Below are 26,516 nucleotides of genomic sequence, written 5' to 3' on the forward strand. Positions count from 1 at the left end.
CGGAAAGCTGAAAATTACCCAGAGAAAAAGATGACTTGACTCATTCCATGAGCCACGTCAACCGGAGACCTACGGTTAAAAAGCTGATCTCGCGATCTGTGTTTGAGCTGGCCGCTGTTATGAGCTTGCAGAAATCATGGAGATTTGTACAATTGCAGTGGCTGACAACAATTTTTAAACACTCAAATTATAGAAAATAGCCTATTTATAACTAATAACCAACAGCTCAGTTGCATTTGAGTGATTGAGTAAAATAATGGAGGGAAGAACTACAAGAAGTCTATTAAGAACATTATTATTATTATTTTTTATTATTATTATTATTATTATTATTATTATTATTATTATTATTATTATTATTATTGTGCAGTAAAAGTTAAGTTGCCTATGTATTATCATTTTGTAATATGAAATATTTAAAAAATCTGTATATGAACATTTTTGTTCAGCAACAATTTTTCTGTATTTTGTAATACATAAATAACATTTAACTTGTAAACTTTTTTAAACTTTTGTCTTTCCATCTAATAAGAATATAACAAATCATTTTGTTCAAGAAAATAAATAACATAAATAATGAAATAATAATATTTTCATAGTTTTATAATAATCTTATTGTATGTAATCAGTCAGGAACTGTGCTATAGACAGATACAAAATCTGAGATATAAATTATTTTTAAATAAAATTAAATAAATGTAATTATATAAATATATAAATAAATTAAATACAACATTTCTAATCAAAATTTAATACAAATAAAAATTGATTTAAACAAATAATACAAATTAGCTCAATATAATTAATAGAATTTCATTTAAATATATATATATATATATATATTTTTTAAAGTTAGCTTACTAAGTTAGGTAATTCTATGAATGAATGAATAATAATAATAATAATAATAATAATAATAATAATAATAATAATAATAATTCCTTACATTTATATAGCACTTTTCTTGACACTCAAAGTGCTTTACACATTTTTTTGGGGGGGGGGGGGGGTCTCCTCATCCACTACCAGTGTGCAATATCCACCTGGATGACGTGATGGCAGTCATATTGCACCAGACCGCACACAACACACCAGATGATTAGAAGAGAGGAGACAGAGTGACAAAGCCAATTATGATATGGGGATGGCTAGGAGGCCATGATGGACAGAGGCCAGTGGGCAAATTTGGCCAGGACATCGGGGTTAAACCAACGCAATCTCACGGCAATTCATAACTTTTTGATTTAGTGGCTAATTCGTATGAATTAGTACGATCTAATTTGTACAATTTGGTACGATTTACTCATCACCCAATGACGATTGGGGTTAGAGGTGGGGTTAGGTGCCACGCCTCCTTTTTAAAATTGCACATTTTTGTATGACTAAACTCGCCACTAAATTCGCCACTAAACTGACAAAACTTATAATACTTATGTTTCCTCGTGAGATCAGGCTGGTTAAACCCCTACTCTTTTCGAGGGACATCCTGGGATTTTTAATGACCATAGAGAGTCAGGATCTCGGTTTAACATCTCATCCAAAAGACGGCGCTCACTGAGCAGTATAGAGTCCCATTTACTTTACTGGGGCGTTAGGACCCACACAGACCACAGGTTGAGCACCCCCTGCGGGCCTCACTAACACCACCTCCGGCAGCAACACCACTTCCAGCAGCTTTCACATGTGGTCCCACATCAAGTTACTGACTGGTTGCAGCCCTGCTTAGCTTTAGTGGGTGGCCATGTGGAAGTTGCAGATAGCTAGTTGCCGGCTGCTCCACAGCATTCGTTTTATAAATGAAATGTAACCATTTAATGTAACATAATTCACGACCTCCAGAAGTGTATATAAGGCTACATTTTCAGAATGAGCCTATGTTGCATTTTGCGGTGCATTTCAGGTTGTCTGGATTTCTCTGCTCTAATAATATCAGAAATGCACAGTCATGTGAAAGGATTTTTGATAAACACATTTTGCTTTGTTTTTTTATTGTGTCTTTTTTATCTGTCACATAATATCGTTCTTTTTCATCGTTTTATTTGTTTATGTAATTAATTTTTGTAATGCTGGTATGTAATCATTAAACTGTATGGATGAGCAGGACATTTCTTTCCATTTTTGGTATTATAATAAACAAGGGTATGCGGCATGCAAACAACATCTGGGTGAGCAAATGATGCATTTTGGGGGGTGATCTATGCCTTTAACAGCTGATTATGTCTGGGTCTAGACTCAGGCAGACGGTCTCACCTTGGTGTAATAGCCAGAGAAAACCTTGAGAGTGACAGGGGAGATAAATTCTCTGATAAAGTGCAGCCATTCCTGATCGTAATTGATCTGCTTCATATGAATGTCATCTGTCGGGACGCTCTCGTAGCCTCCGGTGATACGCTTATCCTGCAAAGATAAAAAGACTGACAATAATCAGCCAACAGTTGATGATAAAAACCTTATCAGCAATTGCGCTGCTGTGTACTGTAAAATCTATTAACGTCCACTTCTTTTTTTTCCAAATATTTCCCAAATTATGTTTAACAGAGCAAGGAACTTTTCAAAGTATTTCCTATATATTTTTTTTCTTCCGGAGAGAGTCTTATTAGTTTTATTTCAGCTAGAATGAAAGTAGTTTTTAATTTTTTGAATACCATTTTAGGGTAATATTATTAGGCTCCTTAAGAAATATACTTTTTCGATTGTCTACAGAACAAACCATCATTATATAATGATTTGCGTAATTACCCTAACTTGCCTAATTAACCTAGTTAAGCCTTTAAATGATACTTTAAGCTGTATAGAAGTGTCTTGAAAAATATCTAGTCAAATATTATTTACTGTCATCATGGCAAGATAAAATAAATCAGTTATTAGAAATGAGTTATTAAAACTATCATGTTTAGAAATGTGTTGGAAAAAAATCTTCCCGTTAAACAGAAATTGGGGGAAAAATATACAGGGGGTTAATAATTTAGGAGGGCTACTAATTCTGACTTCAACTTTATGTAGACTAAATATATCCATTTCCTTTTTTTAAGAATAATAATAAATTCCCTTTATTTGTGTGTGATTTTTATTCATGGGTGATCCTGTACAAAGTGTGCAGACTGTTTAAAAAGCCAGCGGGTTTATCTGACCTCGTGTTTTCCACCAGACCATGTCCCGTGGTTTTCCATCTCCTCCACCAGCTCATTGCAGGCTTTCTCTGAGAGCACAGGGAACCAGAAAACATCTGGGCATGGCTGCAGAAACATAAACAGGTGCTCAGTATTGTCGGGACAACTTTCACCCTCAACAGCTCCAGTTTGACTACTGCAATTCAATTTCATTTTAAATAATCGAAAGTTAAGCAAATTTGAGAGTGGGATTGTCATGCAAAGGTGAAATTAACCTACATCATTTATCTGAACATCATTAAACAGCCCATTCAAAAAAAGTCACATATTTCTTTGGACAACCTTTATATTTACATTACATTACATTTGGGCCCCGTTAACACTGAATTTTACTGAATTCTTGCTCATATGTGAGACAGATCAGATCGGTTCTATGACCATCTAAACACGAAAAAAAAGCCGCATGCATTCGGATATTCTGAAATCAGTTTCAGGCCTCCTTCATATGGTGGAATAAATCAGATATAAATCAGATATGTGACAATGCAACTATCATGTAAACAGGTAAATCAGATTTATTGAGGTATTCCGTTTTGTACGTTATTAAACTTGCGACAGTGTGGTACTTCACCACGGTTTAATGATGTGCAAGGAAGAGCATGTCTGTGCTCATCCTAAAATTTCTGACCCACTGCTCCTTATTTTAAATCTGATGCTGCGAGGTATTTTTCCCTCGTTGTCAGACGCCATCTTGTGCCGTTTAAATGAAGCCTCGTCATCGCTAAAGTGAATATTTTCTCTTCTTTTCAAATATATAACCAATCCAAAGAAATGTAATTCACCAAATAGTTTGACACACATACGTAGCCTGTACTGTCCCACTAACACATTGATTTAATAAATGTCACAAAGTGAAAATAAAGTGCCGTTTTGCAATGTTAGATATACACAAACCATGGTAAATACTACACAACACAAACTTACTAAATGAAACTGCTCCCGATTAGAATCAACGAGCAAATCAGCCAGAATAGCATCAGTAACAGACTTTTATTAGTCATTTTTGGAAATTGCATGGCTTAAATACCTGCTAGTTTCATGCCAGTAATATGGCTTGCTCTTTATAATGCAGTGAGGTATTGTTTGTGTGTGTGCATTGAAGAGCTGCGCAGTATAGTATAACAGCTGACAGGTCGGGAACACTGACGCTGTATTTCAGCCTCTGATCTGACGACAGAAACTGAATTAGGAGAAAGTTTTTCGACAGAAACTGAATTAGGAGAAAGTTTTTCTCTCGCGCTTGAACCGCATCTAACAGAAGCATAAGGGCTTTAACACACACCTTTCAAAATCAAAGTTGTGAATCACAAAAACACTCTGCAAGCCACTCAAAACGGTATTGACAACCATTTTCGGATCAAGATTTACCAGTTGTAAACACTGTAAATGGAAGTTCTTAGCATTCTAGCAGGAAGACGCTAGGCGCAATGGCGGCCTCCATGCAGCAACGAAGAAAAAGGTCTATATAAACCATAGGCGCAAGCTGCGATGACTGCCCTTTTCCTCCTCCTCCACCTCAAATCATTTGAAAGTTGGGTGAACTTAACATATTTCACAGAGCTAAATGCAAGGCAATGTCTTTCATCATTCCATAGCGTGGCGCAGATGCTAGAACCCACCATTAGGCATGTGCAATGTCGTAAATTGTATAAACAAGTGTAAACACATGAATCAGATATGGGTCACAATTAAAAGAATGTGTAAACGGACAGGCAAAAATCATATATAGGCAACAAATCGGAATTGGGCATCAAGACCTGACAGTGTAAACATGGCCTAAGTCATTTAGCTGATGCTTTTGTCCAAAGCGACTTACAATTGAGGAGTGATTCAAAAAGAAAAGGCAATACACAGAAGAAGTGCAAATTATAGAAAGGAACCGTTTGTGCTCAGAGAAATGCGTTTAGCCTAAATGCTATATGCCTTTAGCATTTGTAGGCTACAGCACATATTTGTCACATTTATTCACATCCACAAGGTGCATTATTTTTTTCACCCAAATCTTGTATTGATGATGGGAGATTACCAAAAAAAGTTAGACAGTGGTGACTCTTCCTCTTCTTCTTAGGAATATAAAGTACACAACATTGTTTAGACCTTTAATAAATTCAGAAAATGTTTCCACCACTTTTAGGCCGACAACTCATTACTCTATTTTGATCCTAGGCTTTGGGTTTTTTGGTGCTCAAATGACCGTATTCTCTCGCTTACATCTCGGTCATTTGAGCACCAAAATTTAGCCCACAAGCAGCAAAATGAGTAAGAAACAGACGTCTTTGGAAAGTGTCTTTGTGAAGGGGAAAATACCCAGTGAAGGACCCACGCACTGCCAAAGGAATAGATTCGCAACCCATTTGTCAACAAATCAGGTGAATCCACCATGTCTGTGCAAGAAGATCAACTGCTGGAGATCGCAAATGATGGTGGCTTTAAGGCCGTTCGCATATTGCATCTTTTCTAGAGTTTGTGCAAGTTTATTATTTGCAATGAAGATGCGTGGCTTGTGCGCACAAGCAGTATAATGCACTTGTGCTTTCCAGACGCACCTAGTTGAATGAATCCTGCGAGTCACATGACTAGAACCAACTGATCAGCTTCAGCTTGTATGGAATATACACATTTTGGTCACGTAATTATCGCAGACAAACACAGAACAGCCAAACACTGCAGTGCTTTGTAATTTTTTCTATAAATAAACTTGTATCAGAGCAACAGCAATGTTTTGTCAGCTTGTCATCCTCTGAGAGAATGGTTGATGGTCGCCTAGCCGAACCACCTTACCCCAGGCAAGCCCAGGCACACTCGCTTTAGGCACAACAGTGGACATGCGGCTAATGTCAAATAAACAGCTGGAATTTAATTGAATGTTTATAATTGTACATCTGTTGCATTGTTAACACCAATAGCCCTATTCTCGCAGGGCTAACCCACCCACATTGTTTGCTTCGAACGCCCATGTGCACTGCCCTTTTTGTATTTAACCTTCTGGAAAGTAGCAAAAATGAGGTTGTCCATAGACGTTCTTTACACCACTACTGGTCTTGCTCCAATGGTTGCCAGTTCCTACCCTAAAAGTTCAAGGTACTGGTGGTTGGATGTAGAAAATCCACTGGGACCTAGCGAATGTAAGCCTCTACCAAAAGTCTAGTCACTAAATGAGTGAATGGAGTTCTTCCCTGTTATAATAACCATCACTGTACTAACACCATGGAATGATCTTCTTTCACTCTCTTAAAGTTAAACGTTTGTTAATACCTGCTCCAAAAGGTTTTCAGTGAAAATCCGTGTGTAATTGGCATGGATGTATTTCTCTCTCCAGTCCTGTGAAAAAAAGAAAGAGGATTAGAACTTAAGTCCATTCACTGACCTGCACTGCAAACAGTGTTTTGCTGCTCTGCATTCCTTTGCCAGACAGACTAAAGCACAGATGGAAAACAACACAGACTAATGTTTACCCAGTCAGAGCTTAATCCACTTCATTGTTGATGACAAATTACCTGCTAGAGAAAAACGTCTGTGCTCTGATAATCTGTTCAATAACAAATCGTCTAGTCAGTCACTCACCAGAGGATTTTCGAAAATTTGCCAGAGATCATTGTTATAATGAGAAGTGTTGTAGTTGGCAGTGGAAATAAGCCTTCCGAACTCATGCCGATTTGTAAGATACATGAAAAGTCCCTGTGGTGGAAAAATACAAGAAGTTAGATATTACAAATAATATTTACAATGGACAAAGTTCAGTGTTAATAACTAAAAGAACGTGAGCATTAAATAAAAGTGTGTGATATTGTGTGACCATTAAAAAATGTAGGATAGATTTTGGAGAGGGTTGTGAAAGGGGATTGAACTGCAACACAGGGAAGGGCTGGGAAAAGTGCAAATTCAGGAATTAGCATTCCTCTTTACTATACTAGAAGCACAGTTTCTTGCACCAGTGTAAGTGTGGGTAGATCCAGACTTGCTCTCAGACTAGGCTTTTCCAAAACAAGCCTTGCTCAAATAAAAAAAATAGTAATATATATTTGTTAAATCCAATGCAAACATCTACAATTTAACAATTGCTACAAATGTACTGTACCTAGGCTGAGATAAGTCTTGGAGTCTGTGAGGGTAAGTTTCATGTTACTTGTTCTACTATGGTTGGGAGGCCAACTTTATTATGTACACCTATTCAACTGTTCATTAATGTAAATATCTAAACAGCCAAATATATCAATGCATTTAGAAGGTCAAGACAATCTGACAATGAAAGTTGAAACTGAGCATCGGAATGGGGAGGAAACAGGATTTAAGGGACATGAACGTTTGAACATGACTGTTCTTGAACATGTTGGTGTCAGATCAGTTGGTTTCCCAGCAAGCTTATGTTTTAAGAAGCCTAAAAGACATCTAAACCAGGGACAGTTCTGGAGTGGTTGCACCCTCAAAAATATGCTTGGTCCTCTTTGTGCTCCCTAGTAGCGAACAAGTCAATATGGTCTATACTACTAGTGCTAACAAGGTGTACCTAATAAAGTGGCCGGTAAGTGTAGATGTTACTCAAGGAAAAACTATGAGACAGGAAATCTACTAGATCCTTCATTGTCCTTTCCATCAATTAACCCAAGAGGGATGCAGACTTTTTATGGAGTATCTGTGTACATGTATATAATATCTGGTGCTTTGTCCAAGAAGACCCCCTTAAAAAAATGCAGATGTATCTTATCAAACTCAAAACAAGGGCATCGCTTTCCCAAAGGATTCCACTGGTTAGCTGAACACATCTGTCAATGCAAAATGTGTTCCAAACTGGCCTCAGTGGTACTTCAAGTGTTTATACACCCATCAGTACATGCATCTAAATTTATGGAATAGAAAAACCATAAGCCAACCACATTGGGTATAAAATGTGAGTTTACTGTATGGTTTTTTTCCACATGCACAGTGATTTATCTCTAAATTGGGATTACATCTGACATTATATATTACACAAATTTATGAACCGGATATGTTAGTTGACCAAAATGTGCATCCATTACAGTAACATGTAGTAAATTAGTATGTAGTATCATTTGGAAGAGCGACACCTTGCTTTAAAACATTTGAATTGTAAACGATACATGATAGAATAATCAAAACAGGAAGAAACCTTTGGGGATCTGAGCATATGGAATGATTCCGGAGAAGGAGATTCTCTTTCTCTATGTACTGTCTAAAATGAAGGAAAAGCACCATGTGAATTATATAATGAGACATAAACAGTGAGATACAGAGAGAAAGAGACTTAGAAATGAACGTATTAGGGAAGATATGAATCGAGCGTGTTTCTATAGACAGATGTCTGTTCAGCAAAACTATTATTGAGGTTTTAAGCAGATTTTCTGGTCAGAAAATTGCAATCCACTAATGCTGTTAGTGTCCTATGAGGTGAGTTGTAGATTGGAAGTGTTTTAGTTAGAAAGGCAGCACAGTTAATCAATGTTATAGGTTGTTTAGGGAGGGGCTAAAAGCGCATGTCCAGACATGTTGGCTCAAGGTCAAATGATGGATGTGAAAAAAGGGAAGGAGGAAAAAAGGATGATGGGGTTTTGCTGGAGCAGAGAACACTTTGAATGCATCACAGAGGCTGCCATAAACGGACAGAGAGGTCAGGCATTCACAACAGCACAGTGATATATGCTGAATACTTGCCAGTTACATCTTGATCACAGACGTGCGTGCAGCAGCAGTGTTTAAAAGCATTGAGAAATCAGACTATAATCATATGCAAACTAATACAGAGTCACTATTTAAACTTGTGTTGGGTTTAGACTACACAGTATCTTGTACAATATGTAACAATGCAGGGCTCTCAAGCTTTCAATTCACATGCATTTCAACACACTCATTCAGATCCTCGGCCCATCTTTGCTCCTAAAGGACTAGACCTTTTTTGGATGTTGCTCTTGTACCAAATCAAACTCAAATCATTATTTAACCGACGAAGCTGTGAATTGTGAGCCACAATTTTTGTTGTTAAAATTGATCAGCTACATGCACCGTTTCTAGCGTTAACGGTATGTTGTAGTGAGGACGTAAACAAGGATGTAAACAACAGGAAATGCTCTTTGGCTCCACATTTAGCTACAAAGTCATATTTATCCGTCAAACCGCTGTAAACTCCCATAATCTACAGCAGTGCTGCACTGTCTCTCTATGCGGCCGCTTTCAGTGTCTCTCTATGCTTCCGCTTTCCATGCGCTCTACATCTCAAATAACACACTGGCAAAAGATATGTGAATGTTTTATATTACTTACACATGCTTATTCGAAATATATGTGAAAGACACTTGACAGATTTTACTTTAGACAGCAGGCTGCTCTTCATTTTCTGATTCAGGCACAAACTGTCGCTAACAGCTGCTCTAACTGACAGCGTAGCGCAAAAACGTGTGCTTACAGGGGCGTGACGTGGAGCCGATCCATGAATCACAGCACATTATATTAGCTGAACCTCTTGAAGGGCAGCCTTTCGGAGAAACTAGGATATATAATAGCCGTTTTCATGTTAGCTGAGTCGCTGTATATAATCAAAGTAAGATATATGAAAAAAATAACGTGATTTTTTACAAATGAAGCATGAGCACGCATTGCTTTCGATCTTATAAACACAACTAAGCCTTGAAAAATACACTGTGGATCACCCCTTTAATTAACATCACGCGAAGCAGCGTCCAGATCCAAGCGCTTTATCAAACTGTATGGGGATAATAAATAATAATAATAAAATTTTAATAAATAAATAATAAATGTTTACAAAGCGATGTAACACTTTCAAAAATCATGATCGCAATGTATATATCCATGCCTAATGTAACATGTTTAAAATAAGTGTTAAAATATTGATGTCTGTGATGCAGCGAATCCAGAACTGGAAACAGCGTTCCATACGTCACGACTTATCAAACAGATTATGCTTGTTATTATTATATTATTATTATGCACATTATTTTTTATGCAATTGTGAATTCGCAGGGTCAGATTCTAAAAACTGTCAGACCCCATTTTGTAACTAGGGACTTACTGCTGGAAACAAGAGTGTAAATAATGGCTTCCAAAATGACACATTTTATACTGGCTGTCTAGTCATCAGAAAAATATCATTGCCATGACTAGAAAAAATAAAACTGAAAAATCTTGCGCTGAAAATGATAGGCTCCCTAACAGAAAACCACCCCACATCGTGTCACATGTCAAATCACATTTGAAACGCATTTAAAACATACATTGATTATGTGGTTTTGGAACATTTTCATGCAAATAAATAAATAAATAAATAAAATGTTGCTCACTTTTTACACAAAGTTTAATGTGTTTCACATTATTTTAACATGTGAAGCTCAAGTGATGTTTGTGCTTTTTTTGTAAGAGCTGTGATCCACTATGACATGTTATACAAGATAAAATAATCAAATATTTTAGCTCATCATTGGCGAAATACAGAAAGCCCTCCTTTTATACAATGGTTGCAAGAATTATCCCATTGTTATGGCGTTATTATTAAAAATTGATGCAAATATTTAAGAGAAAACCTGAAAAGATTTCAAAATTGCAGTCCCTTTATAGGATTTCTGAAGGAAGCTGATATGAATCTTTGTCCTTATGACTTGTTTTTTTTTTATCTCCTCCTAATAACCTACCATTGCTTTGATACATTTCTATTGGATGTACATGCATTTATTTATTTATACGCTTGAAATTGTAATTTTTATTTACTTTTTATTATTATTATTATTATTATTTTATAATTGTGCATGTTTTGTTTTCGTTAACACAGGTTAAAATTTCTAAAAAAAAAAAATAAATAATGACAGTGTTTAAAAAAAAATCAAATATTTTGTTCCGAACTTTCATTTCTCACCATTTTTTTTATAAATCTCCAAAACATTAAATGTTTACTGGATTGTTCATAAAATCGTGAATCAAAAAATGGCTCTTGTTGATCACTTTTTAATTCAAAAAAATATTTTGCATGTGAATTTAACATGTTAGGTTCATGTGATGTTTATGTGCTTTTTCTGTAAGAGTTGTGATCTGCTATAACATGTTACTTAAGATAAATCAATCCTTTTTTTTTTGTCATTGTACCATTTACCATTAAGTACCATTAAGTCACAACATCATCATATCTTTTCAAAATACAGATGATAATGTGTAGTCTGAACCCAACATTAAACTCAACTGACAGAATCTGTGACACAGTCATTTACCACAGAGAAGTGAGACTGATTGTTTTATTGATAATATAATATAATATAATATAATATAATATAATATAATATAATATAATATAATATAATATAATATAATATAATATAATATAATATAATATAATATAATATAATATAATATAATATAATATAAAAGAATATAATATAATATAAAAGAATATAATATAAAATAATATAATATAATATAATATAAAAGAATATAATATAATATAATTAATATAATATAATATAATATAATATAATATAATATAATATAATATAATATAATATAATATAATATAATATAAAAGAATATAATATAAAATAATATAATATAATATAAAAGAATATAATATAATATAATGTAATATAATATAATATAATGTAAAATAATATAAAAAAATATAATATAATATAAAATAATATAATATGAAATGATATAATATAATATAATATAATATAATATAATATAATATAATATAATATAATATAATATAGAATAATATAATATAATATAATATAATATAATATAATATAATATAATATAATATAATATAATATAATATAAAATAATATAATATAATATAATATAATATGATATAATATAATATGATATAAAATAATTAATATAATATAATATAATATAATATAATATAATATAATATAATATAATATAATATAATATAATTTAATATAATATAAGATAATATCATATAATATCATATAATATAATATAATGTAAAATAATATAATATAATATAATATAATATAAAATAATATAATATGAAATGATATAATATAATATAATATAATATAATATAATATAATATAATATAATATAATATAATATAATATAATATAATATATTATAATATAATATAGTATAATACATTACAATATATTATATAATGAGCAATCATTACCATAAAATGGACGATTAATTTAATAGGATAAATAAATAATAATTATTTGAGGACCATGTCTATGTATCATGTTTCCATGTTAACCATGTTTATTATAAATATGGAAGATTATTAAATACAATTTCACTGCAAAATCTCTTGATAATCTGTATAAAAATCTGTAAGAAACTATTTTTTTCATTTTCTGGTGTCTTATTTTGTCTTGCTGTTATTTTTTTCTGTCACATATGCTGTCAATAGAGCTTAACTTGAACATATTATAGCCAAAAATTATAGTCTCAACAAAAAAAATTACGAAACAACAAATGATATTAAACTGACAATCCTAAGCTTCATTAAGCTGTTGTTTTCTAAATGCTATGTCAGTTGTTTATCTAAAATGAAATCTTGAGCGATCATACCAAGTCTCTGGCATTCCTGCACATGGCCATATCAGGGTCCAGTTTCTCCAAGACAAAGACATTCCTCTCTTTGAGCTCATTTCTCAGAGTCTGACCCTTTATGAGGTAGATGTGGGCCAGGAATGGAATGTTCCACACTCCGCTAATTACATAAGAAAAGACAAAATATTAACACATTGTAAGTGCACAACTATTAAAGCATGTTTTCAATTTGGATTTGTTACGTGCACAACTATTAAGGCTTGTTTTTAATTAGACTTTTTTTAAAGCTATAAGGAAAGAACAACAACAACAACAACACCCTTTTAAAATGTCAGTATTCTATATTACAAACAGCTTGAAAAAAATGGTCAGAAAGGTTAGAATTTAACTTCTGAATCACAGTTTGTTTGTTTTGTATGCAGCCTTGTTGAGCACAAAAGATTCTTTCAAAAGCAAAACAAAAATCTTTATACATTTTTAAATAAAGAATTGATTAATGATAAATTACAGTTAAGAAATTATTAATTATATAAAAAATATATGTTTATTATTTGGTAAATTGTATTGTGTTCTGTATTTTTTCTGTTTTTTTCTGAGCATAACAATATCTTTTTTAGTAACCCATGATATACAGAAAACACACACTAAAATATTATATATATATATATATATATATATATATATATATATATATATATATATATATATATATATATATATATATTTATACAATATTTATACAATATAATCAGGCATATTTGCAATCAGTTGGTGGCATATTAAAATTGCAGCCCCAATATATGCTTTTTTTGGTTACACTCAATGCCAATACAACATTAATTTTGTTCATATTTGGACATTTTTCAACATTGTCCAATACAATTATTATATATACAGTAATATCTATCATTTCAGTCATTCCGGAATTACTTTATCTAACACACTCACACACGCTTTCCTTGCACGATGTCAATGTAGTCCTCAGATCTGGCATAATAACCATCCAGACTCAGAGCTCCCCAGAAGTTGGACCACAGTTTTCCATGTCGGGTGACAAGGGGGGCAATTATTTTTCTGAGGTGGGAAAAAAAAAAGGACAGAGGAAAAGTTCAATCCCAAAACAATTCAACCAAGACAGACCTGCTATGAAAAACATTTTCCTTTTATAATAACAAGAATCTAAAATTATAGGAAATTTTAATGCTAAAACATTGTTAATGACAATTTTATGGCAAAAAAAATAAATAAATAATAATAATAATAATTATATAAATATATACACACATACATATATACATAAGAACACTTTTTGGGGGAAAATAGGTTAATTTTACAAGTTCCCTAGAGTTAAACAGTTGAGTTTTACCATTTTTGAATCCATTCAGTTGATCTCAGAGTCTGACAAAAACACGTTTCACTTAGCTTAGCATAAATCATTGAATCATATTAAACAATTAGCATTCAGTTTAAAAATTTCAAAAAAAAAGAGTTTAGATTAGTTTCCTATTTAAAGCTTGATACTTCTGTAGTTACAATACATCGTGTACAAAGACAGATGGAAAATGAAAAGGTGTTATTTTCTAGGTCGATAGGCTATGGCTAGGAACTAGCCACTAACTGCTGCAGCCATGGCACAGCACCAAAGTTTCTTGATTATTAGCCATGTTGTGCTAGAACACAACAACTTTTTATTTTCCGTCGGTCTCAGTACAAGATGTAACTTTGAAAGATGATTTTTTTTTGAGCGAAGTGCTAATGATCTAATCTGATTTATGGATTTATGCTAAGATAATAGTGCTCCTGTCGGAACCAGAGAACGCCTGAATGGATTCAAAAATAGTAAAACTCAACTGTTTAACTCTAGGGGACTTTTAAAATTAGCTTATTTTCCTAAACAAAGTGTAGCGTTCAATTAAGTTTACTTAACCCTGCTGAAAAAAACAACAACTTAAACCAGCCTAAGCTGGTCAAGCTGGTTTTAGCTGGTCAACCAGCCTGGTTTTAGCTGACCAGGCTGGGAAATGACCAGCTAAAACTAGCTTGACCAGCTTAGCCAGGCTGGAAGCCCAGCCAAAACCAGCTATGTCCAGCATAAACCAGGCTGGTCAACCAGCTGAAACCAGTCAAGCTGTTTTCTTCAGCAGGGAACTTTGCTAAATTAATGTATGAGTATTTCCTGGTGTGAGATTGTGTAGAATTCATCCCTTTATTCATTTACATGAGACACTTTTTTTTTTTTCAAAATTTTTGTGTCCTATAATCAAAAGCATGACCCTAAAGTAACACTGCAAATCCCTTCACATCTAGTGTGACCTTAAACTTCACAAGCATACACAATATCACTTTTCCGAGGTAAACATGTCATTCAAAACACATTAGTGGAAATTATAGTGTTGGTCAACGACGTGAAAGCAAGCAACTAAAACTCCACATTTCAGTTACGATTTCACTCCCGAAGCCAAAGTCCAGCACCAAGAGTTCCCAAGACATCCTAAAATAGCCGAAAGAGGGTTTCCTCCAAAAAAGTCATGCGAAAGAGCTCTTAAAGTTGTCACGTTCAATGTGACCGAGTTCGAGCCTGTGTGTATTTTTTTATTTCGAGTCACATGGCGTTTAAACAGTTTATGCGACATACAGCACCGTTTCTATGCACCATGGGAAAACAGGAAGCCACTCGTGCTTATTTTTAAAACGTGAGGGATTTGCATTCAGCCGGCTGTAATGTTCCTGTGGTTTTAGCACTTGAGGGATTCAAGTCTGTTCCCCGAGACAGAACGCTCACTGTGGAAAGATTCCTGATATTCTGGGCATCAAAGGGAATCTACCTGTTTTGCTCGATGAGGAGTTTCAGAGTCTGTCGGTTAGTGAGCATCACATCCGCGTCAATGTTGAAGTAATAATCACAAGAAGGATCTCTCCGGCACACATCCCTATAAGAAAGAGTGTTTGACATAATAAATTTTAAGAACATTCTGCAAAATGATGTTTCTCTTTAACACTTTAAAGATTGATATCAGCAAACTGTTCATCATTACAAAAATGTAGGACTTTAGTTTCTATATTTGGCTTTTAGTTATAATAAAAGTGGTAACAAGGCAGCTACTGTGAGTAATTTCTCTCAGAAATTGTAATTTACGAAGTAGTTTTAATAATGTGTACTTTTACTGTCCCTTGAGTACATTTTTAATGCTGTTTCGGTACTTCTACTCCACTAATTTCCTTCAACCTGCAGTCACTACTTTCTATTTCTTGTCTATGGGGATTTAAAAAATTAGTCCTGTGATTCCTGTCCAATCAAATCGCACATAGAAGGCAAATCGTATCATAATGAACTACCTCAAACTGTCTGGAAGCATTAAAAGTGTTCAAGAAGATCCAAAATCTTTACATGCATTGACCCAGAGACTGTTTAGATGCATGTCACTGATGAAAAGAAGACGGATGTTTACTGTATGATGACTGAATTGGCCTTTAACACCCAGCAGGCACAAACGCCAACATATAACGTCAGATTAACGTTGTACCCTAACGTCGTGGGGACATTGCATTTTGTTTTGGAAATGAAAATCAGGTTGACGTCAGAACTCAACATCAGACCTATGTCAATGTCCAACGTCAAACCTAAAATCAACCAAATATCACCATCTAATGATGTTACAACTTGACATTGAATGGACGTTACAACTATGACGTCTATCAGACGTTGGATTTTGGTTGCCATACCTGACAAATAAATGTCAGTATTTGACGTCAATATGACGTTGGTTAGGATGTTGACTCAAAATTGGAATTTGGTCACTTTCCAACACATCCTAAAATCAACCAAATATCAACATCATTTGACATTATTATTGCACGTCATCATAATGGTGTGCTTAGTCTTGAATTTTGGTCACCTGAAATAACAACCTAAATCTAACCTAATATTAACGTCTTATGAGGTTGTGTGCCTGCTGGGCAATAACGAAATGCACTACAGAATGTTACATTTACACACATCCACGAATTACATTTAAATGCATCAGCTTCCCTACTGAAAAAAACAGCTTAAACCAGCCTAGGCTGGTTGGCTGGTTTTAGCTGGTTGACCAGCCTGGTTTTGGCCATTTCCAGGCTGGTTTCCAGCCATTTCCAGCCTGGTCTTAGCTGGTCAGGCTGGAAAATGACCTGTTAAAACCAGCTTGACCACCTAGCCAGGCTGGGAGCCCAGTCAAAACCAGCTATGTCCAGCTTAAACCAGGCTGGTCAAGCTGGTTTTAGCTGGATTTAGCTGGTCATTTTCCAACCTGACCAGCTAAGACCAGGCTGGAAATGGCTGGAAACCAGCCTGGAAATGGCCAAAACCCCTCTAAAACCAGGCTGGTCAACCACCTAAAACCAGCCAACCAGCTGGTTTAAGCTGGATTTTTCAGCAGGGCTTTTACAGCGTAATACTCACTACTCTTGACTACTTTTGAAAGGGCTACTTTTTACTCAGACTTTGATTAATATTTACAACCTACACTTTAACTCTACTTGCTCTACATTTTTAGGCAAGTAATGGTACTTTTACTTGAGTATGATTTTTCTGTACTCTTTCCACCACTGAATGATTTAATGTATAGTAGTATTTTAAATGTGAAATGCCTACTTTAATTCCTTTACATGCATTAGGGCAGCCAATGAATGTGTATCATCATTATACTAATATAAACACACACATTTATCATCAAATTTGGACTAGGCCAAACTGTAACAGCCCTTATGTCCTATAAGGGATTTTAGAACAACATGATCTGAGTCAAAACTGAAACTTAAATGAAATTCCAACTGTGTTTGTACCTATTTATTTATTTTTTTAAATGTATCAATATGCATGTACTGTTCATCTGAGAATCATTCTGTTTGAATGCGAATAATTAAGTATCCTTACAGTTCTGCTCTGAAACATGCAGTAATAACAGGTGTCTGAAACAAACATTTTAATGCCTGCTCTGACTACTAAACTACTAATTAAGATAAACAACTTGCCTATTATTACCATGACAACAGCCACTCATGCCAAACACAGACAGGCAGTAAGAAAACAGAAGCAGTAGTCATATTACATTTGGTGGCATATGATTTCATTCACCCAGTAAAGGAGTGTGGAGGTTAGTTAATTGCGCAAATGACACAAAAATGAACATGTAATCAATGTTATTATGCGACTGACTTCTCATCATAAGCCTTGTCATCATAAAAGCTTCACAAAATTGTCCCCATTATGCAATTCTGTCTAATACACCAACACTTTCGTTATCTTTGCCATGTTTGATCGTTGTGTTCACATTAGTGTTGTTCTTCAGCTGGTCTAAAGCAGAACCAGTCATGAAGAACCAAGAGCCCCAACTATTGTGTAGTCTGTACCCAGCACAAGTGTGTTGACTGATTTTAGGGTCACTGTATGAAAAGCAGACATGTGCTTGCGGATCAAAAGTGTTTTGGAGCTGGGCTGGGAATCTTGGAGACAGCAGTGTTTGGGAGAGTGCTAAACTGAGTGCAAATAGAAGGGTTCAGAGGAACGTCTTCTGTATATTGCTATATAGGAGGGGCAGATTTACTACTTTGTGGTCAGTCGGATGTTGTTCCTGTGTTTTTTTTATATATTTATATATATATTTTTTTTGTAAGGAGCTGAAAAGTGTGCTGACATGTGGCAAACGTTAACTTTTTAATCTTTGATCAAATGTTGAAGGCTCAGATTCGCATTGTAATTTACTTCATTATTTGCATATTTTCAAGAGTTGCTCTTAAATTAAAGGGATGCTTACATGCCCATGTTCCTTGCTTCTCCTTGAGTTAAGTTCTCCTCAGGGCCAACGGCTTTAAAACCGCCGAACACATCCTTGTTCTCTTCCCAGAACTTCTGTATGTGCTTCTCATGGTAAACCTCCTGTAGAGCAGGAACGAGAACGATCAGACTCTATAAACAGAAATGCTTCTCATTGCTTCATCAGCCAGACACTCACGCTGTTATGAATAAAAATATTCAATTTGTCTTTGGGGTAATCCAGACTCAGGAGCCGCTCGAGAAACTCTGGCAGGAATGGAGTCGGCTGCTCGATGTATACGCCAACAGTCACTTGTGGAAATTCCTGTTTAGATAAAGAAAAAAGTCTGGTCAAACATTTAATATATCTTTATAGAGTTGGGTTATTCACAATGTTTTCACTAAGGGTGGGAGGTATAACCGACAAATATCACAGAAGGCGTCATTTTATTGTGTAGTAATTGTAAACGTTTACACTAACTGACAAAAGTCTTGTCGCCTATCCAAAATGTAGGAACAACAAATAATAACTTGACTTCTAGTTGATCATAGAAGTGGCTTATACGAAAAAAGGCTCCTAGATTACGTTTATTTTACTGCAATGACTCAAATAACTTTTTAATAAAGTCATCTGGAATGGTAAAGAAAGCGTTTTTGCAGGATTCCCAGAATTCATCAAGATTCTTTGGATTCATCTTCAATGCCTCCTCCATCTTAATTCAGATGTGCTCAATAATGTTCATTTATGGTGACTGGGCTGGCCAATCCTGGAGCACCTGGGCTGTAGTATGAGAAGGAGCGCTCTCCTGCTGAAGAATTTGCCCTCTCCTGTGGTTTGTAATGTAATGGGCAGCACAAATGTCTTGATACCTCAGTGGTTGCCATCCACTCTGCAGATCTCTCACATGCCCCCATACTGAATGTAACACCAAACCATGATTTTTTTCTTTACCAAACTTGACTGATTTCTATGAGAATCTTGGGTCAATGCTGGTTCCTATGAGAATCTTGGGTCAATGCTGGTTCCAATAAGTCTTATGCAGTATTTGTGATGATTGGGATGCAGTTTAACAGATGATTCAGCAGAAAAATCTACCTTCTGCCACTTTTTCAAATTATCGACGACAATACTTTTGTCAGATATTGTAGTTGAAAACTAAAAAGAATATTGTTAAGAATGTTCGCAAATCCATTCTAAACCACTTGTCCTTTGGATTGTTGGAGACTTTTCCTATTCCTATGTCATGTAATCTTAAATGAAAGCATTTGAATAACACATTGACTTAATTGGAGTTTATTGTTCTGTGTTTTTGCATTACTCCATACTTCTGTTCAATGCGAAAAATTTTGCGAAAAAGTTCATTGCCACACAACTGTGTTTAAACATCTTATAAAAGTGATTTTTGCACAATAGGTCCCCTTTAAAGCAGACCTGCTACACACAAATTCATTTTCTTTTGGTTTATTTATAAAATTCTATTTTTATTTTATTAATTTGATAATTAAAAACAAATAGCATTAACCAATGTGATTACGATGATAAACTTATAGCTAAATAATATATACCGTGACACCATTTATCCTTATTTTTCACATATTGTAGCTAGAATCGCTGCTGGAGGTCTGAGAGAAAGTATAAGCTGCTTTCCCATGACATTGAGCTTAAGGTTACACGGATCGGTCACCACTACATTTGTGGTTCCTGACCAGTCTACACAGCACACTAGATGAAACAGGGCTTGAGTGGCACCGTGTAATTTCCCAGTTCCGACCTTGGCTCTGGGTTCCTGAAGGGAGTGTCCTATATGAGCCAGCCAAAAGTCTTTAAATTGTTACCGACAGAAGAGCGGGGACTAAACAGGAGACACAGGGGATTCTGCGGAGTCTAGACTAGGACAGTTTCCTTTAACTGGGCCCTTTCAACCTCAGCAGGAGCAGTGTGAATATTTGAACCCTTGTCCCTTCTTCAACAAGCAGCCCAAAACCACTGGGTGGCATGACCCAGCCACTCCCTCATCCTGAAAAACAGCAGACTATGGGCTGGGCCACATCTCATCACCCTCTCCACTGTTTTCTAGCAATAAATCAAATGGGTCTGATGTGTAAAAATAGGCTTTTTGTTTCAGTTGCTTTTGTTTCAATGTAAAAACCTTATGCACTGTAATTTCCTTACTAAATATGCACTATTTGTGCTATGGTCATGATGTATCATGCAGATTGATTAGGGACATCGTGGTCTTAGTTCTTATAAAGTGACTGGATGTACAATTTCTTCCTGGAGGAAGATAAAACGTTACGATTTGTGACCGATAGTCCAAGACAAAACTAGAGCCTGCAATAAGGATTTAGGATCTGTTGACTTGGGACAGAAGCACAATCCACAACAGCCTAAAGCAATGCCATCATACATTCAACCTGAACATCTTGGCAACATCAAGAAGACATCAAATAAGCCAGTTAGTTCACCCAAAATTGAAAATGTTGTTTTTAATTTCTTATTTTCTTGGTGTTTCAAACCCCTGAGAACTTAGTTCGCCTTCGGAACAGACATTAAGATGTTTTAAGTGAAATCTGAGAGCTCCCTCATCCTCCATTAATCACGATGGTCCTGGCTCATTCAAAGTACAGAAAAATGCCAAAAAACATTCTCAAAACAGACTGTAAGTCTTCAGTGGCTCCTTTAGTGGTCACATAAAACAAATAATAATGAATTTTTGGTTTATAAAATAATGAATGTTTTGTGGATGTTCTTTTTCTTTTTTTTTAGATCTTTGGATCGCTTGACATCATGTAAAACATCTTAATTTGTGTTCTGAAGGTGAGCAAAGGTGTCAAGGGTTTGGAAGTACAAAACGATGACTAATTGATAACTGAATTTTTATCCCTTTATTGTGAATTAACCCTTTATTTCATCAACGAAAATCTTGAGGAAGAAATGTTTTTAATGTTGGTTAGTATTTATCGTTTTAGTCTCCATTTTAATCTTATCTTTTTTCTTCAGCAGTACTGCATGTTAGTATCTAATGATTTCCATATCACCTAATATAAGATCCTTCAGCCTGATCTCATGAAAAAACGTAACTATTTTACATTTTGTCAGTTAAGTGGCTAATTCGTATGAATTTGTACAAGTTCAGTCGTACGGAAATGTTAGATTTTAAGAAGGAGGCGTAGCACCCAACCATTATTGGGCGATGAGCAAATCGCACAAATGAGATCGTACGAATTAATAGAATTAGCGACTAAATCAAAAAGTTACGAATTTGCTGTGAGATTGTGTTATACAAGTGTCATCTTAGTCCTGGGGAAAAGGCTGTCAATGTTCACCCTTATTTTCATTGATAAAAAATAAACTCTGCAAGTTAACAAGTCTAAACGTTAGGAGTTGGGTCATCAGTGAGTGTCTTCAACACATTTTCTGGCAGTGTTTTCCACATTGCTGGCAAAAATCGGACCCAATTAACATGACTTTGGCAGGCAAGACATGTTCCATCAGCATCTTTGGTTGATCCTGGAACAATATTCCTGTTTAAAAAAAAACTTGTTTTGATCCTATCCTCACCCATAAACCTAACCATAACTATAACATTTGGTTATACCATAACCTAACCATAACCTAAACTTAATTTATCTAAAACCTTAAACTAAAATAAATCTGTAAGCATATTCAAAGATGATTTAGAAAAATGTCCAAAAAAAAAATTCTCAAAACAGACTGTTAGCCTTCAGTGGTTCAATTGGAATATTATGAAGCTATGAGAATTATTCTGTATTCACATAAAACAACAAATAATGAATTTAGGTTTATAAAATAATGACTGTTCTTTGGTATTTTTTTATTTTTTGGATCTTTGAATTAGCCCGGACCATTATGGAGGATGACGGAGCTCTGCGATTTCAAATAAAACATCTCAATTTGTGTTTTGAAGATAAGCAAAGCTCTCAAGGTGTTTGAACGACACAACTTTGAGTAATTAATAACAGAATATACATTTTTTGGTGAATTTACCCTTTCATTTCATCAGCTAAAATCATGAGGAAAAATGTTTTTAATATTGGTTAGTTTTTTTATTCTTGACTACATTTTAGTCTCGTCTTTTTTCTTCAGCAATATCACCTAATATACGTCTCATCTTAGTCATGGGAAAAAAGATTGTTCGCCCTTGTTTTTATTGACTAAATTAACACTGCACACCACTGAGTGTCTTCAGCACAGTTTCTTGCAGTGTTTCTTGCTATTGCCACATTGTTGGCAATAGCCAGACCATATTTACATGACTTTGGCAGCTTAGACAAGTTCCTGTATCAACATCTTTAGTGGATCCTGAGACAACATTACTATCTAAAAAACTTGTTTTGACCTTATCTTCTTCCAAAAACCTAACCATTATCACAACGTTTCCTTTAAATCAGAGAGAAGTGATGTATGAATAAGAATGATGTAGAAACCCTTAACATAATATAAGCTTAAACTTAAAAACTAAAATCTAAAACTAAAATAAATGGAAACACTTTAGTTTAGGTCACAATTTACGGTTTTAACAAACCATTAACTAACACTACCAGCTTAATAAACGACTAACTAGCTGTTTATTAATAGTTAGTAAGGTACAAGTTGGGTTTCAGTTTTGGGTAGGATTAGGGATACAGAATAAGATCTGTTATTGTGACCTAAAGTGTTACCAAATTAACCTGTAAGCATATTCCCCAAATATGATTGGTTGAATGGTATGTTGCTCCAGGAACATTATTAGAGAGTATATGTGCTTTTAGTGTATTAGAAAGTTTCCATTGATGTTAAAGTTTTCTGAGAACCACACTTTTTTACTATCATTCCGACTGAATTTTAGAACAGTTGTATCTGGTTCAAATGTTATTTTCTGTGAGCCTGTACACAGCATGGCATGATTAAAAATCATTGTCAGCCTGGAATTCTAGGCATGAACAGTGCTGGTCACTCCATAGATGGCTAAGAAGTGTGTTATGTCTTTCTTTTTTTCTGTTATTCATTTATTAAGTAAATATTCAATAAAGTGTAAAAACAAATAATATCTGAACATTGTTCACAATGCTGTTTATATTAGATTTGCATTACAAAGGCAACAACTGGCGCATTTGTATTACATTCCACAGAGCTCCGTTATCAGCTCCACAGTGGAAAACGAAAACACAACCATTTTAACTGGTGTGTATTGGCATGGAATGCAGGGGATAAATGAGACTTTTTTTTCGAAATCACTTTTGTAAACACGTTTGTATGGACTACCCACTTCTGAGCCACCTTTAGTTTTTTCCACAGAGATAATGTAAGTCCAGTTTTGAATCTGCCGCTATGCTGATGCATAGGCATTTGTATCTTTGCGTGGGAGCATAATCTTATTTTAATTTAAAGTGACAGTCACCAAAATTTGGATCAAACTGGAACCAATTTGGATCAAAACCCAAAAGGGGCCGTTTCAAAAACAAATATATATATATTTTACAGTATTTTGAGCTGAAACTTTACATCACAGACTTTTTTTCACATCTTGTAGAAAGAGGCATAATAGCTCACCTTTAAGCAAACAAACATTCAGCCTAATAGTGGAAAATGAGCTAATGATTCTAATTACGAAAGCTTTTTTAAAGGTGCACATGAATAAGTTATTTCCACATCAGTAACTCGAGCCTAATAGAAAGCGCTGAAGTTAACCTTAGCTGAACCCTACAACAAATTTTCAGAACAACCACTGTAAGTTGCCCTGTGGATAAAACCCCACAGTGAGCCACCCGCTAAACAGAGGTCTGGTTGACAGCAACACCCCAGTAAGTGAAACCGTCCTAAAACCCAAAAAGCCATTTCCTGCACCACAGCAGTGCACAGCTTCCTCTTCCTCAAGTGGCTCCTCATGGGCATTTAAGGAGTGTGTGAAGGGACATGGGGTGCATAAGACGCTTGTTGCTGTTGGATACAACTCCCAAACCTCACTTCTCTTGGCTTATCTCAAAGTGAAAACTGAGGGGGAACTAGCTATTCACTTACAGGCATGTATTAATAGAGCTGGAAATGTTTCGTTTTTTCTTTAAATGGCACTTTTAGGGTATAACTTTATGGTGCTGAGAGGAAAAGGAACAAAAACAGCTACTGTGGCTTTCATTGGATGACTCACTTTAAGCTGAGACAAATCCACCATGTCTTGGTCACAGATGGTGCAGCCGCGCTCATAGTTCCATGCATTGGGAATGTAGTTGGCCAGGTAGTTAAAGTATACCTGTGGGGAATAAAAATAAGCAGGTATTTAGATAAAAAACAACCTCTAAGATATTCATGACGACATATACTCCTGAAAAGGAAATGTCCATCAATATTTGAACCCAGCCTGTAGTTAAATCCAGTTTTGGTCAGGACAACAACCCAAAAATGAATCCTGCTGTCACATTTTTATAAACTACTGTCTGTAGAGCTGTAATTATAGCTGGACTGCTATTTTGTAGCATAACACACATCAAAGAATGAGTTTTTGTATCTCAGCTGGGAATTTACAGGACAGCTTTGCAGGGACGGAAACTTTAACTGAAGGTCAGTTTAAATAGACCGATTATGCAGATTAAGTCATCTAAAGGGAAATATAGTGTTCTTGCAAAATAAATAAATAACGTTGGCTCATGCGATGTTGACTTATGAGAACGGCATGTTTTTAATCTTAGATCAAGATACTAAAACTAATTAGCTTGTTATCATAAACAGGTTGCCTTGAATTCTTTAAATATTTGTCTTTGCTTGGTTGCGATAAAGGTGTGCATCTTTCCAGAGTCACACACTCTGTTATGTTCGTGGGACCCCAGATTAAATATTACTTGTATAACAAACATTTGCTATATTTATTTTTAGAGTATAATGTCTTTCTGTTTCTCAAACAGTAAAGCATGATATGGAAACAAGAACTGGTAAAATCTATGAGTTGAATGATATCCTTTACACACAAGAACACACACAGTAAATAAAATTTATAACAAAACATCAAGAAAACAAATATTTGTATCTTGCTTTAACTTATTTTAATAAGTTAATTGGGTTTCAACTGCTTTTTTTAAGTTATACAAAGTTTAACTTAATATTTTTAGTCAGTTTGATTGATGTAAGTTGAGATGACTAGAGAAGTTAAGTTGATTCAACAACAAAAAAATTAAGCCAGCAAGATTTTGTTAGAGTATACGGCTTACAAGAACTTTCCATAGTTGTAATGTACCCTCTGGTCACTGTTTTACGTACACTTTACTAGTAGCGGTTTGGACCCCGGACTTCGTAACATAGATTCAACAAGGTACTGGAAATATTCCTCAGAGATTTTGCTCCATGTTGACATGATGCTGCAGATTTGTCGGCAGCACATTCATGTGAATCTCCTGTTCCACCACATCTCAAAGGTGCTCTATTGGATTGAGAACTGATTGAACTCACTGTCATGTTCAAGAAACTAGTCTGAGATGATAGCACTAGTCTGATATTAGCAACTACTTCTACCCAAAATGACTTGATATATTTTGCATTTGTTAACCGATACTGCATCTCACCTAAATTTACAACTGTCTATTACCTGTACTTGGCTGCAGGAACCCAGTTTTGAGATTCTGTTTCCTGAAAGGCAAGCTTGTAATCCTTGTTAATTTGTTCGCTGGCAGTTATATGCAGATTTTTGGCAGGACAGCTGTGCACACTCTCGTCATGCTGCTTTCCATTACAGGAAGTTCGAATGTAACAGCGAGGAGGAGATCTTCAATTCAATCCAGCCTCAACCACATTATCCAGATGGTGTCCAGATGCAGCCTTTCTAAATTTACTCCATGCTTAGCCATGTTAGATAGTTGTAGATAATTGAACATAGTTGGCCGCTAAGATCGACAATCCCTTGGAGACCCAAGTCATGACCTTAAGTGCTGTGAGGTCAATTGGTTAAGCGTTACTGTCAGAAAATAGGTCACTGACTATGCTTACATGGACATCAGTAATCAAATGACTTACCTTAATCAGAATAAGGCAA

The 26,516-nt window shown here is 35.0% G+C and overlaps 1 protein-coding gene across 2 annotated transcripts in view; it reads right to left on the reverse strand.

Annotated features, from left to right (window-relative positions):
• plod2 (procollagen-lysine, 2-oxoglutarate 5-dioxygenase 2) overlaps positions 1-26,516 on the reverse strand; it is an 86,917-nt gene that overhangs the window by 5,664 nt on the left and 54,737 nt on the right. The window contains exons 8-18 of one of the 2 annotated variants that reach the window (XM_056450441.1): positions 24,645-24,746; positions 18,695-18,820; positions 18,497-18,618; positions 15,530-15,634; positions 13,653-13,778; positions 12,723-12,864; positions 8,299-8,361; positions 6,735-6,848; positions 6,426-6,491; positions 3,132-3,236; positions 2,251-2,397 (exon numbers count right to left, since the gene is read on the reverse strand). In XM_056450441.1, coding sequence (XP_056306416.1) covers positions 2,251-2,397; positions 3,132-3,236; positions 6,426-6,491; positions 6,735-6,848; positions 8,299-8,361; positions 12,723-12,864; positions 13,653-13,778; positions 15,530-15,634; positions 18,497-18,618; positions 18,695-18,820; positions 24,645-24,746 — 1,218 coding nt within the window. The remainder of the gene's footprint in view (positions 1-2,250; positions 2,398-3,131; positions 3,237-6,425; positions 6,492-6,734; positions 6,849-8,298; positions 8,362-12,722; positions 12,865-13,652; positions 13,779-15,529; positions 15,635-18,496; positions 18,619-18,694; positions 18,821-24,644; positions 24,747-26,516) is intronic. The other variant, XM_056450443.1, reaches the window with a different exon arrangement.

This window comes from Danio aesculapii, chromosome 24 (genome assembly GCF_903798145.1).
Source record: "Danio aesculapii chromosome 24, fDanAes4.1, whole genome shotgun sequence".
NCBI classification, from domain to species: Eukaryota; Metazoa; Chordata; class Actinopteri; order Cypriniformes; family Danionidae; genus Danio; species Danio aesculapii.